This window comes from Benincasa hispida, unplaced genomic scaffold (assembly GCF_027475165.1).
Source record: "Benincasa hispida cultivar pf3 unplaced genomic scaffold, pf3_genome.v1.1 HicScf667, whole genome shotgun sequence".
Lineage (NCBI taxonomy): Eukaryota > Viridiplantae > Streptophyta > Magnoliopsida > Cucurbitales > Cucurbitaceae > Benincasa > Benincasa hispida.
In genome coordinates, this window is record NW_028326786.1 from 1 (window position 1) to 17455 (window position 17455).

General features: G+C 36.4%; 2 protein-coding genes across 5 annotated transcripts; both read left to right on the top strand.

The window, feature by feature from the left end:
- The first annotated feature begins 5040 nt into the window (after positions 1 to 5040).
- On the top strand, positions 5041 to 8247 carry LOC120085840 (uncharacterized). Of its 2 annotated transcripts, none has more exons than XM_039042057.2 (2): positions 5041 to 6431; positions 7801 to 8247. In XM_039042057.2, exons 1-2 carry the CDS (start codon positions 5350 to 5352, stop codon positions 7841 to 7843), a joined length of 1125 nt encoding a protein of 374 aa, XP_038897985.1. In that variant the 5' UTR covers positions 5041 to 5349; the 3' UTR covers positions 7844 to 8247. The 2 variants fall into 2 exon arrangements, with proteins under 2 accessions (XP_038897985.1, XP_038897986.1); XM_039042058.2 differs by lacking the exon at positions 7801 to 8247 and adding an exon at positions 7633 to 7654.
- A 364-nt stretch (positions 8248 to 8611) lies between these two features.
- LOC150030041 (F-box protein FBW2-like) lies at positions 8612 to 11508 on the top strand. Of its 3 annotated transcripts, none has more exons than XM_090310136.1 (3): positions 8612 to 8869; positions 10158 to 10475; positions 10710 to 11508. In XM_090310136.1, the coding sequence occupies exons 2-3, from the start codon at positions 10168 to 10170 to the stop codon at positions 11359 to 11361; spliced, it is 960 nt and encodes a 319-aa protein (XP_090166262.1). In that variant the 5' UTR covers positions 8612 to 8869; positions 10158 to 10167; the 3' UTR covers positions 11362 to 11508. The 3 variants fall into 3 exon arrangements, with proteins under 3 accessions (XP_090166262.1, XP_090166260.1, XP_090166261.1); XM_090310134.1 differs by having other exon boundaries at positions 8666 to 9403; XM_090310135.1 differs by lacking the exon at positions 8612 to 8869 and adding an exon at positions 8994 to 9332.
- Positions 11509 to 17455: the final 5947 nt, after the last annotated feature.

A 17455-nucleotide genomic window follows, 5' to 3' on the forward strand; every position in this document is an offset into this window, starting at 1 on the left:
TCAAGATCGAAACAATAGTGTCATCGCATCAATACCAAGCAATCCCTGTGTTTAACCCTGGACTCACCAGGTGCCTAGTTAGATTTATACTTGGATTTAATTAGGTAAAACACTGCGTTCTTCAAAACATCATAGAGCATTTAACCGATCGCATCAGACGGCTAGGCTGAGGCATGGTGTAAACGATTGAGCGAGGCTAGTGGTGTCACTCCAAGCGGTCGTTGCATCAATTGCAGTTGAGATGAAAAAAAAAAAGGACCTTTAATATTAATATTGTTGTTTTCAAAACTTATTAGAAAAATATTGTTGTTTTGAAACTTATTAGAGAAATATTGTTGTTTTGGGAATTCGAGGCTAGAGGTCGAAGGTTGAGAACTCGACTAATGTGAAGGTCGAAGGTTGAGAACTCGACGAACAAAGAAAAACTTGGAAACAATACATAAGCCGAAACTTCAACCCTCGACAAGGGAAATCTCGCGAATCTCGCTTAGGCTATCGAAGGTTGAAGTTTCGACACACATCCACCCTCGAGATTGCAGGTTTATTACTTTTCTTTTTCCTTCATAGAGGAAATAAAGTAATGAGATGGTATACTATATGTATCTGTGTACTCGAGCTGCTTCTAACAACCTATGCATTTTGTTATCATTTCGAATTAGACGGAGGCTTGTGGGATTGACGTGAGGGGATGGGGATGGCTATATTTCTAGGAGTGAACTCCAGGCGAATATGAAGCGCATGGATACAAGTTATGCCTTGGAATGAAAGACAATTCCGAATTAGTTTTGTCTATGAACAAAAGTAGATCCATAATCAAAAAAGTGTTTGTGATTGTTCCAGAAGAAATGAAAGCTAGTAATCATTAATGGAAAAATAACAACAATAACAGAGAGAGTGAGAGCGAGAGCAAGATCGAGAGCGAGAGAGCGAGAGCAAGATCGAGATTGAGAGAGCGAGAGTCTTCACTTTATTTGAACTTTCCATAGAAATATATATAAAAAAAGAGAAAAAAGAGCTAATAATCATACTATAATTGAATAATCATTAGACTATAATTGAATATATTAGATTATTATAATATAATTAAATAATTATTAGACAATAAATTAAATATATTAGATTATTATATTATAATTGAATAATCATTAGACAGTAAATTGAATATATTAAATTATTATACTATAATTGAATAATCATTAGACAAAAAATTGAATATATTAGATTATTATACTATAATTGAATAATCATTAGACAATAAATTGAATATATTAGATTATTATACTATAAATTGAATATATTAGATTATTATAATGTAAAACTTTATTGATTACAAAAAAAAAAATTGAATATACAGTAGATTATTATAAAAAAAAAAAATTGAATATACAATACATTATAATAAAAATATTGAATATACAATAAAAAAAAATTATTTATTATTCAATCCCTAACTATCTGGAGCCCGTCAAGGATACTTCCTTCGATTATGTCCTAACTGGTTACAAAATCCACATCGTTGTCGAGTAGCTGGTTCTGTCCACTCCATCTCGTTGTGATAACGTTAACTTTTCGGGTGTCAGTTTATGTTTATTGTGTCGGGTGTCAGTTTCAATTTCAAAAGTTCAACAAAGTAATTGAAGATATCAAAGGAATAAATCGGAGCTGTCTAAGTTTTTTTGACAACATTAGTTTAGAGCAATGGACTTGCACATGATGGATGATTCAGATATGGGTGGATGACGACAAATCTATCAGAGTTGCCTATAAATGCTCTTGCTCAGATAACATTCTTCAAATGCGTGAAATATTTCGAGAAAAGAAAAGCAGAAACAAGGGATGCATTGGAGCGTCAAGATAAACCCAGGACCTGTTGATCCCGATGTTTTGTACTACTGGAGAAATATCTTGCAGACATCGAGAGGCAGGATTTATTCAATTGGATTGGCATCTGATCACAGCCTTGGTCGAGAGATGGAGGCTCGAGACGCATACATTCCATATGTCTGTTGGAGAGTGCACTATCACTCTACAAGACATAGAAGTGTTGTTAGGGTTACCTGTTGACAGTGAGCCGATCACCGGAGTGATGTACGATGACTAATTAGAAGTTTGTCAACTGTACCTCGATGCGACCCCACTTGCCGACAAGATTAAAGGATCGAGGTTAAGTTTAATATGGTTAGGAACACAATTTCGTGAGCTCACAGATGATGCAGACAAGGAAACCGTGATAAGATATGCGCGAGTATATATACTACAAATGATGGATGGAAGTCTGTTTTCAGATAAATCAAGTCATTTTGTTCACTTGATGTTCCTGCCACTGTTAGCTAACCTCCATGATGCGGGGCGGTATTCGTGGGGTGGAGCATGCTTGGCATGGTTGTATAGACAACTATGCAAAGCAACAAGACCTGAGGTTCGAGAGATAGCTGGGCCTCTCATACTTTTGCAACTATGGGCTTGGGAGCGATTTCCAACAATGGCTCTACAGCTACATCATGTTAATGACGCTCAGTTAGTTGGACGAGCCTACGGTTCTCGGTATGTTGTTTTAATTCAATTTAATTTTTATATCACTGATCTAGTTAATTTAAATTCTAAATTATCAATTTAAAAATTTAGGTGGAGAGACAAAATTGGTGTGACTAGGACAGCCACACATGTAGTCAACCAGTATAGATACATGTTTGATCTGCTTCAACCTGAACAGGTACATTACACTAAACCTAATTGATTATTTTATTCAGATTTTTATTGTATTTGTCTTTAATATTCTCTAATATAATATTTTGTGTTTTAGGTTATTTGGGAGTCGTACAAAATTATTGTGCATACTCTGCCTAATTTTTGTACGAATGGTCAAAACATATGGCAGACGATGAGTCCTCTCATATGTTTTCACATTGGTGAGTGGCATCTTCCTGACAAGGTGATGAGACAATTCGATTTTCAGCAGGATATCCCACCACCTTGTAATACTGAACCCGTACTGCATGATATTGACCTAAGGACTGGAGATTGGTCTGAAAAAGTTGCACATTTGGTAGTGCGATGGCACTATCATGCAAGGTTTATTGCAGTGGGGGTTTCTCTTGAACAGTTTGACAAAGATGTCACTCCAGAATATATTCATTGATATAATAATATCACAATGCGCTACGTCACTCATCCGGGAGCAGCTATGGGTCATCTGGTAAATGAATGAATATTATCTAATTTTTTTAATTTAAATTTATTTTAAATATTGTCTAATTGTTTTATAATTCACAGAGATCGAACAACAGTAGACTCCGTGAGGTTGCGAATGATCCGAACCAGGTTCTTGCTATATGTAGTGACAACCAAAGCTATATGGAGGAAATTCATTATATGTACGATATACCTATTGTTTCTCCACCAGCTCCTAGACGTAGAGAACCTGTTCGGGAAGAGGATGAGTTTGATGAGGTTGCACATAATGCGGAAGAGTTGCCCCTATGACGCAGACGCAGAGTCAAACTGATTATGTTAGTCCGATGATGATTATGCCAGTATTTGGTTCAGGACATTATGACTCAGAGGCTGGTCCTTCGTCTTCATACATGCATGGACATGGTTAGGGTCGTGGAGAGCATAATGAATATTTATATTATGAAGCGCCTGCAGAGGTACTAGAGCAATATCAAAAAGAACCCGAGCAACCTCAAGTTCGAAGTCGACAATGACAACCAGCTCGAAATTGACGACGTCCGCCTTGTGGGACACATTGATTTTTGTAATTATTTTTATATAAATGAGATATTTAATTTACATTTTTTTATTTTTATGAGTTATTATATTTTTAATTTATTATTTTTAGATTTTAAATAAAATAATAATAAAATAATAAATATTTTTAGATTTTTTTTTTATAAAATGAAAAATTAAAAAAAAAAAAAAAAAGAAGAAGAAGAAGAAAGGATTAGAAAGAAGAAGGTGGAATGTGTAATAATTAAAAAGGAAAAAAAAGGAAAATTTGTACGGTATTCTCGCTCTCGCTGTCTCTCATAATCTCGCTCTCGAATTTGATTGGGAAGTTCAGTGGCAAAAAGAAGGAGATTCATTAACTCGTTATTTAGTAAGATTTGCTGAGATGACAGAATCCGTTTGAAAACAACAATATTTTCCTAAAAAAAAAAAAAAAAAGAAGGTCAAGGGTTCAAAATTCAACCTATCTAAGTCAAATTTTCAACCCTCGACTTATTTAAAACAACAATATTTTTACAAATAGTTTGAAAACAACAATATTTTCCTAAATAATTTCTAAAAGTACAATATCCTTTTAATTTTCCCAAAAAAAAATAGAGAAAGGAGGGAAGTGACAAGAGGAGAAAGGAGATTTCTTTTTTTTTCCTTGCACAATTAACGAGGTAGACTAATAAAATACTTGTATACATATACATATATATATACGGCTTTGATTGTTATTACTTCTGCAGGAGCTACGACGTCATTCCTTGCGGCAACCACGGGAATATTACAGAACGATCTAAAGAGGGTCATAGCTTATTCAACTTGCAGTCAATTAGGCTATATGATCTTTGCTTGCGGCATCTCTAACTATTCGGTTAGCGTCTTTCACTTAATGAATCACGCGTTTTTCAAAGCATTACTATTCCTGAGTGCAGGTTCGGTGATTCATGCCATGTCGGATGAGCAAGATATGCGGAAGATGAGGGGGCTTGCCTCCTCGTTCCATGTTCATGGGCAGCTTATCTCTAATTGGATTTCCTTTTCCAAAAAAAAAAAAAAGAAAAAAAAAACTCCCTAAATCTCTCAACCAATCAAACTCCAACTTGAATTCAAATCTCTAAACCACTTATCACATATTTTAAACCCAAAATAAGATTTTTTAAAAAAATCAACAACAAAATTCTCAATTATCCCAAAATAAAATAAATTGATTTTACCTTAAAATTTTTGGGACTTCACAGTAATGGTCATTATTTTAATATATGTAGAACATTCGTATTCTGTGCGTAACATATCACCTTAATTTCAATTTTTAAGATGTTATTTTCGCTTTTAAAACTTGTGTACTAATTGGTTTAAAAAGAACATAGTAGAAAAATTGGAAAAAGAAAAACAAAACAAAACAAAAACACTGTAAACTGTAAACGAAAGTCATAATTTCTGTTGTTTAATTTCTGTTCGTTGTCACGAAGCCGCGAGATTGGACCCGAACTTTCGGTGGGCTTCCGCCATAGCTATTGAAGCGACGTATTCAAAGATTCGGCGAAGAACTCCTTATTTTCGACCATTCCCCGTTGTCTGAAACTCCAATTTCACTCTCTCCAAGGAAATATCCCACGAAATTCTTTCGGGAAAATGCAATCCAAAGACTCGAATTCCCCAGAATTCCCTATCCCTTCGCCTAAGTTCCATACTCCGACCAATTTCCCGCCGCCGACTCATCGCCCTACTCCGGCGGCCAGCATTCCGTCCAACAACCGTTCTAGTCAATCCATAATCCTCTCACCGGTCCCTCAGCCTCAAAGAGTCTCTGTCGTCTCTCCCCCTTACCATTTCCAAGTCCCTTCCAAAAGAATCCATTCTCCCGATGATATATGCCACTTCCACGATTCCGATTCCGGAAGAAATTTTCTCGGTTTCATCGTCGCTCTTTCCGAATCAACTCGAGGCCGGAAAATTTCCGATCCTTGCTACCAATCCAACACCGTTAATTCCATCGTCTCTATTCTCGATACTCTGATTCGATGGATCGACGATATACCACCGGCGCATATGGCGTCTCGATATGGAAACCTTTCTTATCGGACATGGCATGCGCGGATGGTGGAAAACAGCGATTCTCTTATGCTTCGATTTCTCCCCGAGGACCTTCATTCAGCCACCGTTGAGACTGTGCCCTATTTCACTGATAGCTTCGGGAATTCGAGCCGAATAGACTATGGTACTGGGCACGAGACAAACTTCGCCGCCTGGTTGTATTGCTTGGCGAAATTGGGGACAATTAAAGAGGAGGATTACCCTGCTGTTGTCGTTAGGGTTTTCGTGAAGTATCTTGAGTTAATGAGGAAATTGCAATTGGTTTATTGTTTGGAGCCTGCGGGTTCCCATGGTGTTTGGGGCCTTGATGATTACCAGTTCCTGTCGTACGTTTTTGGATCGTCACAGTTGATAGACCATAAGTATCTGAAACCTAAATCCATTCACAGTCAGGATATACTAGACAATTTCTCGAATGAGTATATTTACTTCTCCTGTATTTCATTTATAAAGAAGGTGAAGAAGGGTCCATTTTCAGAGCATTCGCCATTGCTTGATGATATTAGTGGGGTGCCTAATTGGAACAAGGTCAATAGTGGGTTGCTGAAGATGTATAAGGTGGAGGTATTAGAGAAAGTTCCCATTATGCAGCATTTTCTCTTTGGATGGCTCATCAAATGGTGTGTATAATAGTTTTTGTTTCCTTTTTGTGTACTAATTAAATGGCTATGTTTGTCTCAAGTTTGTGCCCTCCATATGTTCCTTAGTATATAGAAATTTTGTTTTAGAAAGTTTCTGTAATGCAGGCTTATAATAATGTGAATCTTTTTGGCCATTTCTAGAGGCTATTCAAGTAAATGAAATCTATTTCTTTAGATCAATAACAAGCTTGATGCTCTTGCTTGTGAGTTATGCATTGTTCTCTTTAGAAAGAATAAAGTTTATGTTTATGAACAGTAATGCTTTACTGGCCTGAGCGTTGAGGCAGCTCCCGCTTGTGTTGGCTTTGTATTCATGGGAATCGAAATGGGATTGAACTTGTGTTCTGTTTCAACTTTTCATGGCTTTGCTCATTAACTCATGCTAACATATGAAAGTAAATTACTTGAATGGATTAATATAATGCCCTTCTTTATGGATGGGATGAATTGAAGGTGGTCTATGCAGGCTAAAGCTGAAGCTCCTAAGCGATTTAACTTCAACGAACAGCTTTAGAAACATTATGTAACTCTCTGGTTTCACTGGCATTGGACTGTGCATCTACATTGTATTACCATTTCTACACTGTGCATCATAAGTCATTATACGTTTCTGGGTAAAGACTTTGTTTGGGAGTCCGTCGATTTTCTTGTAGTAACTTGTCTTGATTAGTCTGGTTCCCAGAGTTGGTTGAACTTGTAACCTTATTGGTTCGAATAGTTTAGTTTACTATCTAGCAGATGTGACTGCAAGGATCTATCTGGCTATTTAAGTTTTGCAGAATTGTTCCACTGTTTTCTTAACAATATCTCAAGACATATTTTTTTCACTTTCCCTTCTCATTATCATCCAACGGATTGGATATAGAATTGGCTTTTCTGTTTTCGACCGTAAGCATTTTGCTAGTAGAAAGGGTTCAATTTGAACAGTGAAGGTATAAAAGAGAACTATTGATGATGATGAAATGACATTTGGACTTTGGGTTTGCCAAAGCCAGACATCATTCATAGCCAAGCTCCTCTTGTCCCTTTCCTTTTGACGTTGCATGTCCATAACATCTCCATATAGGAATTAAGATACAGCATCATCAAAGTGCTTGTCATGATTTGTTGACGACACACTCATTTTACACAAGAAGATTCGTATACTGAAAAATTACCTTCACTTTTTCTTCCTTTTCAGGAACTAGATAGAAGAGCTCGATTTTAATTTACAAAGGAATCTTTTCTGATGAATGTAGAAACTTGCTTCTTATTACGTGCTTTCAATATTTGGTTAAGAAGAAGAAATCTCTTTTCATCCTTTGCCTTACTTCTTTTTTGGGCTTTCTTTTCTTGTTTCCAAAATTAGGCCCAATCAAGGAGTCGAAGGGGATCCATGGTTTCACGAGTGAGAAACATTATTATTCTATAGACGTCGTATAAAATGTCACGTCGCTGGGCTCAGGAAAATAATGGAATCAAAAGGACCTGCCTTGTCTGTTTCCCCTCCTCTTTCTTTATTTCTTTCTTTCTGATTAAAGTAGAGAGAAGAGAACCAAACGGACGGTTTATATTTTATAACATTGGTTCAAAGGAGGAGGAAACGGGGTGTGGGTGAGGCTGATGAACGGCGATAATGCTGTGGGGAATGTAATAAATAATGAACTAAATTTGTGTCTTGTCCTTGGGTTTACTTAGTACCATAATTCAGTGTGATTAGGGAAATATACTTGTCTTTTTATGTGCATTTGAGTACCTGAAATTTTGTACCATAAATTTCTCAGAAGTTTCTAATTTCAAGCAATTTTCACTCTTTTATGCTTTTTGTCATAGCCTCCGTTTTCATACGGTTGCCTTTTTACGCCTTTCTCTTCTCAAACTTTATCTTCTCATTCAATTATTGATACGTCAATAAATTCCCTTCCAATTATATCCTACCTTTTGGTAAATGACTCTCTTTTTATTATTATTATCATTTATAAAGCAGGATTACGCGTTATTAGAAGTGAAATGAGGAGTTATTTTGGATTCAAGTGTTGGTAGAGTGGAAAGGAAAAGAAAAGAGTACTGTTTCCTTGTTTTTCATTGGTTAAATTATAAATTTAGTCTCTTTATTAGATATTTTTGAAAATTTAAAGATTAAATAGATTTACTTTAATCTGTTTCTCTTTTCCAAGTTGGTTGAAAGAAGTCAAGTCAAATAGGGTAACCCGGAAGATTTGAACTTTCAAATTACCAGCGTTGAAAAGAAGTCGTATGCATTAATTTACACAAGTTTTTACTGCCTTTCTTGTTCCACCTCCTCCCTCTCCAATCCTTGTCACCGACACCTGTACGTGCCCTTAGTAGGAACTTGAAACTTGAAACTTGAAACTTCTTCCTCCGTTTTCTTCTCTCTCTCTCTCTCTCTCTCTCTCTCACTCTCTCTCTTATATACAGTAAGTAACAGAGTGGTTATTTACTGGCTTCACTGCCTCAGTCACCTCAGTATTAAAAAAAAGTCTCATAAGGAAAAGGAAAGAAAAGTTAATATTTTCTGATATCGATGCCATGCCAGTAAATTTCAAGCATCTTGTTTACTTGTTATTGTTTTTGAAATAATTGTTTGTTAGTTTGTTGCTCATCTCTCTCTTTATCTTTCTACGGATCAGGAGAGAAAGAAAGGTTAAAAAAAAAAAAAAAAGGAAAAACTAAAATAACAGTTGTGTCAATTCTTTGCGTCTTCCTCACAACTATGCAAACACACACTTATCCCGTTTGAGCATCTTCGTTTTTTTAACCTCCGACATACGATTACGTCTCTTTCTCAGTTTCTCTGTTCTCTTACACTTATTGGGTTTTCACCTTTTTGAATTTTTTGCTTCTCTGCTGCGTACTTACTTGCATTCAAGCTCTGGTTAGGTGGGTAGATAGCTCTCCCACTTCTCCCTTCTGCTTTTGGTTTGTGTTTTTGTTCTCCGCCGTTTAAGCCGGTGAGTTTTCTTTTCTTTTTCTTTTCTTTTCTTTTCTTTTTTTTTTTTTCATACTTTTGTTTCTGCATCTTCATTCCTTCACTCACTCGATTTCAATATGGGGAAAGAAAATGTTTTCATTTTTTTTTTTCAAAATTAACAAAAATAACCACTTTGCTCCACTTACCTAGCTTCTTTTTCAGATTTAAATTATGGGGTTTGTGTTCTTTTTTAGATTTTGTCTCCCATACATTGGAGCGTCGCATTTGCTGCGTCCTATTCCTCTGATTTCTGGGTTTTCAGCCACTGAAAATTCTGGGTTTTTTTATTTTAAAAAAAATATTTTTTTTTCTTCACTTGTGATGTTTTGTATTTTACTTTTAAATATTTTGGCTCGAGTTTTGGTGTACCCTTTCTTCTTTTCCACTTTTGAAGTAGTTGATCTGTATGTATGTTAGTCCTTGTCTTTACATAGTTCCCTTGGTTTATGGCATAGATTTGATTTTAGGTCTGAAAACTTATGCTTTCGATGGTTGAATATCTTGGGGATTTTCTGTTTAATTTGGATCTCAAGCAAACCCTTTTCCTCTCATAAGTTACTGATGGTTTGTTTGATGTCTTATGCCTCAAATTTGTATGCGTAATTTGCTCTCTGGGTTACCCTAAATGTTGGACGAAAGGGGGTTCTTTTATCTTCCTGAAGAGCTAATGAGTGCCTTCCGGCAGCAATGAACTGTTTAATTGACTTTTGATTTCTGATTTCTGATTTCTCAAGCGGACTAGAGATGGCAGAGGGAAGTGATTTCAGGCACTGGGACGAGCTAATACCGGACGCTTTGGGGCTAATCTTCAGTAAACTTTCACTCCAAGATAAACTCACCGTTATTCCCAGGGTCTGCAAATCATGGGCCAAAGCAGTGCTCGGACCTTACTGCTGGCAAGAGATTGACATTGAAGAATGGAGCAGTCGAAGGCAGCTCGACAACGTCGATCGAATGCTCCAAATGCTGATAAATCGAAGTGGCGGATCGCTCCGCAAGCTCTGCGTTACTGGTCTTCATAACAGCAACATTTTCTTCTCCATCGCTGATCAGTAAGAAATTTAATTTTTGTGGATGTGGGTGAAATTGATTTTTAATGCCAGAAAAACAAAGGTCTTGGACTTTCTTTTATCTTAACAAATAAAATATACATACTAGCTATGAACATGAACAAGATTTGGTATAACTGCTGATGAAGGCCTTGGTTGGTACTGATTGTGGATTTGGTGTGTTAAATGGACTATTTTGATGTTGGTGTTTTGTTTTGTTTGTATTGCTTTTTCAAGTGCTGGTTCTCTTCAAACATTGCGACTGCCAAGGAGCAATATAAGCGATGCTGTTGCAGAACAAATTGCCGGAAGGCTTTGTGCAGTTACTTTTTTGGATCTAAGCTATTGTGATAAAATCAGTGCCTGTGGTTTAGAGTCCATAGGAAAGAATTGCAAAGCTTTAGTTGGAATGTGTCGTAACTTGCATCCACTACATACAGCAAGTATATCCTCCCCGGATGATGAAGCTTATACTATTGCAGCCACAATGCCGAAACTCAAGCACCTTGAAATGGCTTATCACCCTCTAAGCACCAAAAGTTTACTGACAATACTTTCAAGCTGCCCCAACCTTGAGTTCCTCGATTTGAGAGGGTGTTGGGATGTAAGGCTGGAAGACAAGTTTCTTGCAGAGAAATTCCCAAAACTAACAGTGTTGGGGCCTGTTGTTAGGGACGTCTACGAGAGAAACGAATGGGATGAAGGCTCAGACTACTCGTACATATCAGACGACGACTTGGCATGGGACTTTTCTGCAGATTACTTCGATGATGCTGGTAGTTTCGATGATCCATGGGACAATGAAGGCAGACTAGAGGGACTAGAGTTGAGATTTTATGAAGGAATAGATGAAGATAATGAAGCCTTTGGTTGGCCTCCCTCCCCTTAACTATGGAGAGAGATCTTGTTTTTGGATTTGCGAAATTGTTTGTTCTTTTTTTTTTTCTCCTTCCTATTTGGTATCAACTCGATGCTTTTAGAGCTTATGTGGACTTTGTAAATTCTCTAATAGAAATTGAAGTGTGAGTTTTTTTTTTCCTCTCTCTTACAAATGGATGAATTCTAAGTTTGTGAGTCTGCCATCGTCTGCCCTCCTTCAAAGTTTAGAGTAGAAAATATAAAAATTTTGATTGGTTTGTGTCAACGTATTACTCAAACAAAGTAGTAGAAAGTTGGGTGTTTGCGGCAGAAGAATTGTCATTGTCCTGCCTTTCCATCTTTAAAAAGGAACCATCTTCCATTTCGAAAGACTAAATGCAAAAATTAAATTTTGTTAGGAGTTTTTTTGTTTTTTTTTAGTTCTTTTGTTTTTAGATTTTGAAAATTAAGTTTATAAATACTCATCTCACCTCTAAATTTAATAAATGGTTTAAGAATTCAACTCTTTTACTTAAAAATAAAAGAAAGATGAGACTGATAATAAGAAATTGAGAAGAAAATAAGTTTGATTTTCAAAAATAAAAAACTAAAAGATCAAATGGCTATCATTTTGTAAGATAGTTTATAGTTTTATTAGATATGAAATTTATTTCAGTATCTAATAGATATATTAAATATTAAAATATCGAACATATTATAGATTCATTTATCATATAAATCGAAAGTTTGTGAATTTATTAGACATTGATTTAAAAGTGAAGAGACTCAATTTATCGAATAGATGACATTTCAAATGATTAAGATGAACTAGAGACTTTGAGAAGAAATAGTCGAAGGAAAATTTTGTGATTAAAAACCTAAACCATATGGTACAGATGAAGAGTAATAATAAAAAAAGAAAGGGTTAGTGGTGTATGGAGAACTACGAAAAGGAAGGGAATGTGTGTGTATAGTTTGTAAGTTTGTGGATTAGAGAATAAATTAATAATATAATAAAGGAATTAAAAGGGGGAGTCACGTGATGGCACGTGAGAGCGATCCTTGGGATCTTATCAATGATACTATTGATATACAATTTGATTTATTAATATTTTTTGAAAAATTTTATTGGGTGGCAAATTGTTCGTTGTGACTGGATATGTTGATTATGTTTCGAAGTGATGCAATTAAGATAAGATTCGATGCTTCATGTACAAATTTAGCTCTAGTTGAGTACAAGTTTTCTTGAAAAGAAACCAAGTATAAGTCTAACTCAAGTTTCCTAATAAGTCCAGGGTTGAAAGTAAGGGATTAGTAAGAACTAATGTGAAATGGATAAGTGAACTTTTTGCTATGAATTCCTAAGTAAGAGTACATGGATGTATATAAACTACACTAACTATGAAACATATGCAAGAAATAGGAGCTGGAGTAAATGGATGCGTTGGACGATGAAGTATGCATTAGAATGGTATGTGTTGGCTCCTTAACTATAGCAATCCTTTGTTGAATCAGTGAACTAAAACAGGGTTGGGAAGAGCATTTGCTAAATCGTGTATATGTGCGATGCGTTCAGACTCTTTTCTTACTTAATCTATGTTTAGCATCTCTTGATGTTGTTGCCACATATGTCTTAGCTCTAAGATGCATACTTATTGATAGTCTGAACAAATGAACAACATGGCCACTCTATCTCTAAAGTCACCCATTGCTCTTACTTAATGAGTTCCATAGTCACTTACTTTCTCAAGCAGTAAACTATTTCTACTTAAATCGATTGATTAGATGGATTTAAGCAAACAAAAGTTAAGTGAACATCAAGCAAGCTAAACTTCATACACATACAACTCATCAGATTAACATTTAGCTCATCCCAACCCACAGTAAAATTAGTTGCTCATGGTAGATGAAAATAAATAGGAGAATGTGTAGATGGATAAAATCATGATTGAATTAATAAATGATGAAACTTTCTTTATTGAATCTCCATTCGATCAAGTTTAACAATGGAAGATAAGATGTAAAGGATAAAGAGAAGTTAAGCTGCCCGACTCAATGTCTTGATCATTTTCTCTTGTTTTGATGCTTGTTGTTTGTAACTAAGGTAGGGATGTGCTAGAAGTTGTCTCTCTCGAGCTCTATCTTCGGTAGCACCTTTGTGATCAATGGTGGAAATGGTGATGTCACTCTCTTTCTCTCTTGCAGATGGCTGAAGTTCTACTTCTAAGTATGTACAGTGAAATTTTCTAACTCTCTAATTCTGTAGCTAAGTAACCTATTTTTTAGGCTAGCAGCTTCATTTTTTCTGCTCTAGCATTGCACCTACCGCAACATCACTAGCATCGCACATTAAAATGAAGGGTTGTGCCCAATCAGGAGCTACCAAGATTGGTGCTATCGTCAATGCATGCCTTAGTGTTTCGTATGCTCGTTTGCAATTCTCATCCAAATCATAGGGCATATTTAGTTCAAGAAACGCACTCAGAGGTCATGCGATTTGTGAGAACCCTTTTACAAATCTTCTATAGAAGCTTGCATGCCCTAAGAAACTTTTTAATGCCTTTACATTCGCAGTGGCTGACAGCAACTTCACAATTACGTCAATCTTTGCGTTATCAACTTCAAGTATTGGCTTTGAGATTTTATGACCAAGCATTATTCCTCCCATCATCGTAAAGTGACATTTTTCTCAATTAAGGACTAAGTTGGTCTCTTTGCTCAGGGCAAGGACAATCTTTAAGTTGTTAAGACAGGTTGAAGAAGAATCTCCAAAAACTGAAAAGTTGTCTATGAAGATCTCAACAGATTGCTCAAGAAATTTAGAAAATATAGTCATCATGCACCTTTGGAAAGTACCTGATGTATTGCATAACCCAAAGGGCATGTGTCGAAATGTAAAGGTCTCAAAAGGGCATGCGAATGTAGTTTTATCTTGGTCTTCAAGAGCAATTAGGAACTGCTTGTAGCTGGAGTAGCCATATAAGAAGCAGTAGAATTCTTTTCCTGCGAGTAGGTCTAACATTTGGTCGATGAAAGGTAGTCAGAAGTGATCCTTTTTAGCTGCTGCATTCAACTTCCTATAATCCATACATATGCAACATCCAATGACTATTCTAAACGGGATCAACTCATTTTTGCTATTAACAACCATAATGGTACTCTCTTTTTAGGCAAGCATTGGATTAGACTAACTTAGCTGTTGTCTGAGATGAGATAAATGACTCCTGTGTCGAGCCATTTTATTATTTCCTTCTTCATTACTTCTTTCATTAGGGGGTTGAGCCTGCGTTGGGAATTAACAGACCCAGTATTCCCTTATTCAAGTCTTATTTTGTGCATACAATATGACAGGTTGATTCATTGAATGTTAACCAGTGTTCATCCAATAGCTCGAGTATGCTTTTTCAATACCTACAATAAAAGCTCTTCGTTAGTATTAGAAAGTTTTGATGAAGTAATTATAGTTAAAGTGCTATTGTTTCCAAGACAAGCATATTTTAAGTGATCAGGAAGCGATTTGAGTTTAAGTGTTAGAGGCTTCTCAGGAGAGGGTTGCGTTGGCTTTGACTGCCACTCGTTCAGGTGGAACGGTTCAAACTTCTTTACACTTTCACTTAATGCATGGACGTCACATTCTTGGTCCTGCTCTTTTTGTCTTTCTTCTTCTTCAACCATTTCAACGGTTTCAATCAACTGACCCATCTTTAACTCGTCAGGGAACTTTAATACGTTGAAGACATTAAATTTTACTTCTTGATCACCCATACACATTTTTAACTCCCCTTGATGTACGTCTATTTCTTGTGGCCAAAAATGGTCTCCCAGGGATAATGGGAATATCCCTATCTTCTTCATAATCCAAGACTATGAAGTCTGCTGTGAACTTGTCAACGTTCATGGTACATATTTTATTTTTCCTTCAGGATAAGTGATGGATCGATTTGCTAGCTACAATGTTACTGTAGTTGGTTTAGCTTCCCCAATCCCCATCTTCTTAAAGATTGATTGGGGCATTAGATTAATACTTGCGCCTAAATCATATAGTGCATGTGCTACATCGATTCCCTCAATTGAACAAGGGATGGTGAAGCTACCAGGATTTGCTAGCTTTTTAGGGAGATCTTTCTTGAACAACACATTATATTCCTGTGTTAGTGCCACGGTTTCAAATTCACCAATCCTCCTATTTTTTGATAGGATATCCTTAAAAAAGTTGACACAACCTGATCCAATGCCTCAACCAGTGGAATATTGATATGCAATTGTTTGAGAATGTCCAAGAAACACTTGAATTGATTTTCATCATTTTTCTTCTGCAAGAGTCAACGGAATGGTGTAGTTGAATGCACGTCAGGCATTCCCCTTGTGTTGGAGGTACTGGCTGGAGAATGATTTGTAGAGTCAAGTGCTTTCTCTTTTCCAATTTGTTCAGATGCGGTAGTTCTTAGAGATGGTTGCTTAGGTGTGTTTGAAGGTTTTGTTGATTGAGAAAGGTATGCTTCTCTCGGTTCTCTTCTTCTTTCATCAGTTAGAGGTCTTCCACTTCACAATGTTACAGCTTGACACTGCTCTTTGCCATTATTGTGGTTGTGTCTAGGAGCCTTAGTGTTGGTCGACAGGGTGGCATGCAGTTAGTTCTTTAGCTTGTTCGCAATTTGTCCACTTGCATCTCCAAGTTTCTAAACGATGCCCAACTTCTCAACATTGCGTTTTAGACAATATATTTCTTCAATAAAGCTTCAAGCAGAGATGAAGAACTTGACACATTGGTACCTTTGTTGTGAGACTGAAGTGGTTGTTGTTGTGTGTGCTAGAATCCAGGCAAAGGACCTTGCTTATGCTGTTGCTGCATAGCAGATGGATCTTGGTTTTGTTGTTGACCTCCCCAAGAGAAGTTAGGATGGTTTCTCCATCCTGGGTTATATGTGTTTGAGAATGGGTTATTTCTCACAAAGCAAACAACTTGTGGATTATGTGGATAGGCATAAAAGGAATATAGCTCCTTGTAACCCACATAGCCAATCACGGGTTAACCAAACACATCAATCTGATAAACATTTTGTGTTTGAACTGCGTTGTTCATTGCCAAATTCTTTAGCATATTTGTTATGGCAACCACTTGTGCTGATAGGTTAGTCACCACTTTAGTGGCGATCATTTCGGTCCTTCGCTGTTGGGTTTTATGTCCTAAAAATCGCAATTTGTAAAATTAAACATATTCTATTATCAATAAAGATGTTATTCAACATTTCTTCAATAAAGTTATTATTGAATCTATTAGTTGCATTCATAAAGTTTAAATCTAATAAACTAAGATCCATGACTATTACATGAATACTTGAACTTTATGTAAAGACATAAAGATGGATCAAAGTTCGAGTATATAGCCAAAATGGTCTATAGTACATGATTAAGATTGGGTACCTAATTCTGGTAACACTATTGGATGCAACCTACTCTATAGTTGGTACAAAAAAAGTGATCCAGATTCGTTCATGTATTGACATGAGAAGTGGGGGTGTCCTATGCAATGAGTTTGTATAAGATCGACCAAGAAATAAGTCACTCTTAATATATAATGCTGTTTACTGTTTAAAACTGACTATTTCGCTTAGATGACCTAGGTAACTCGATCTTAATCCTAAGCTAACTATGAACTCTTGTCTATTCAGGATTATTCTTAGATTTGCATGGGTGCGGGTTGGCTCAATAGCGTCAGCTCAATAAGTCTCTCATTTCAAGGATAAGACCGGGTAGATAGTTGGGGACATAGGGTATAAGACGGAATTCATGCCTACCCGATTTAGGGATAGGAGAAAGGTTATTTTCTTAAGTACTGTATCCAGGTCTTGAATAAGGGGCCCCACCCTCTCACTGGCCCGAGAGGGATCCAGTTTAGTGATTAGATCATAGACCAATTATTCATTAGAGGATCAGTAGGAACTTAAGGAACACGACATAATATCAGGGGTAAAACAACATATTGACCCAGTTGTTATTACGAACAACCTATGAAGAGTCGACTTATTGGTTATGGTTAAATCATGTGGACACAAATATATCTACAGTGAGGAGAGTGCAACTATCGAGCTATAGTGGTGTGACTTGATAGTTAACGGATACTA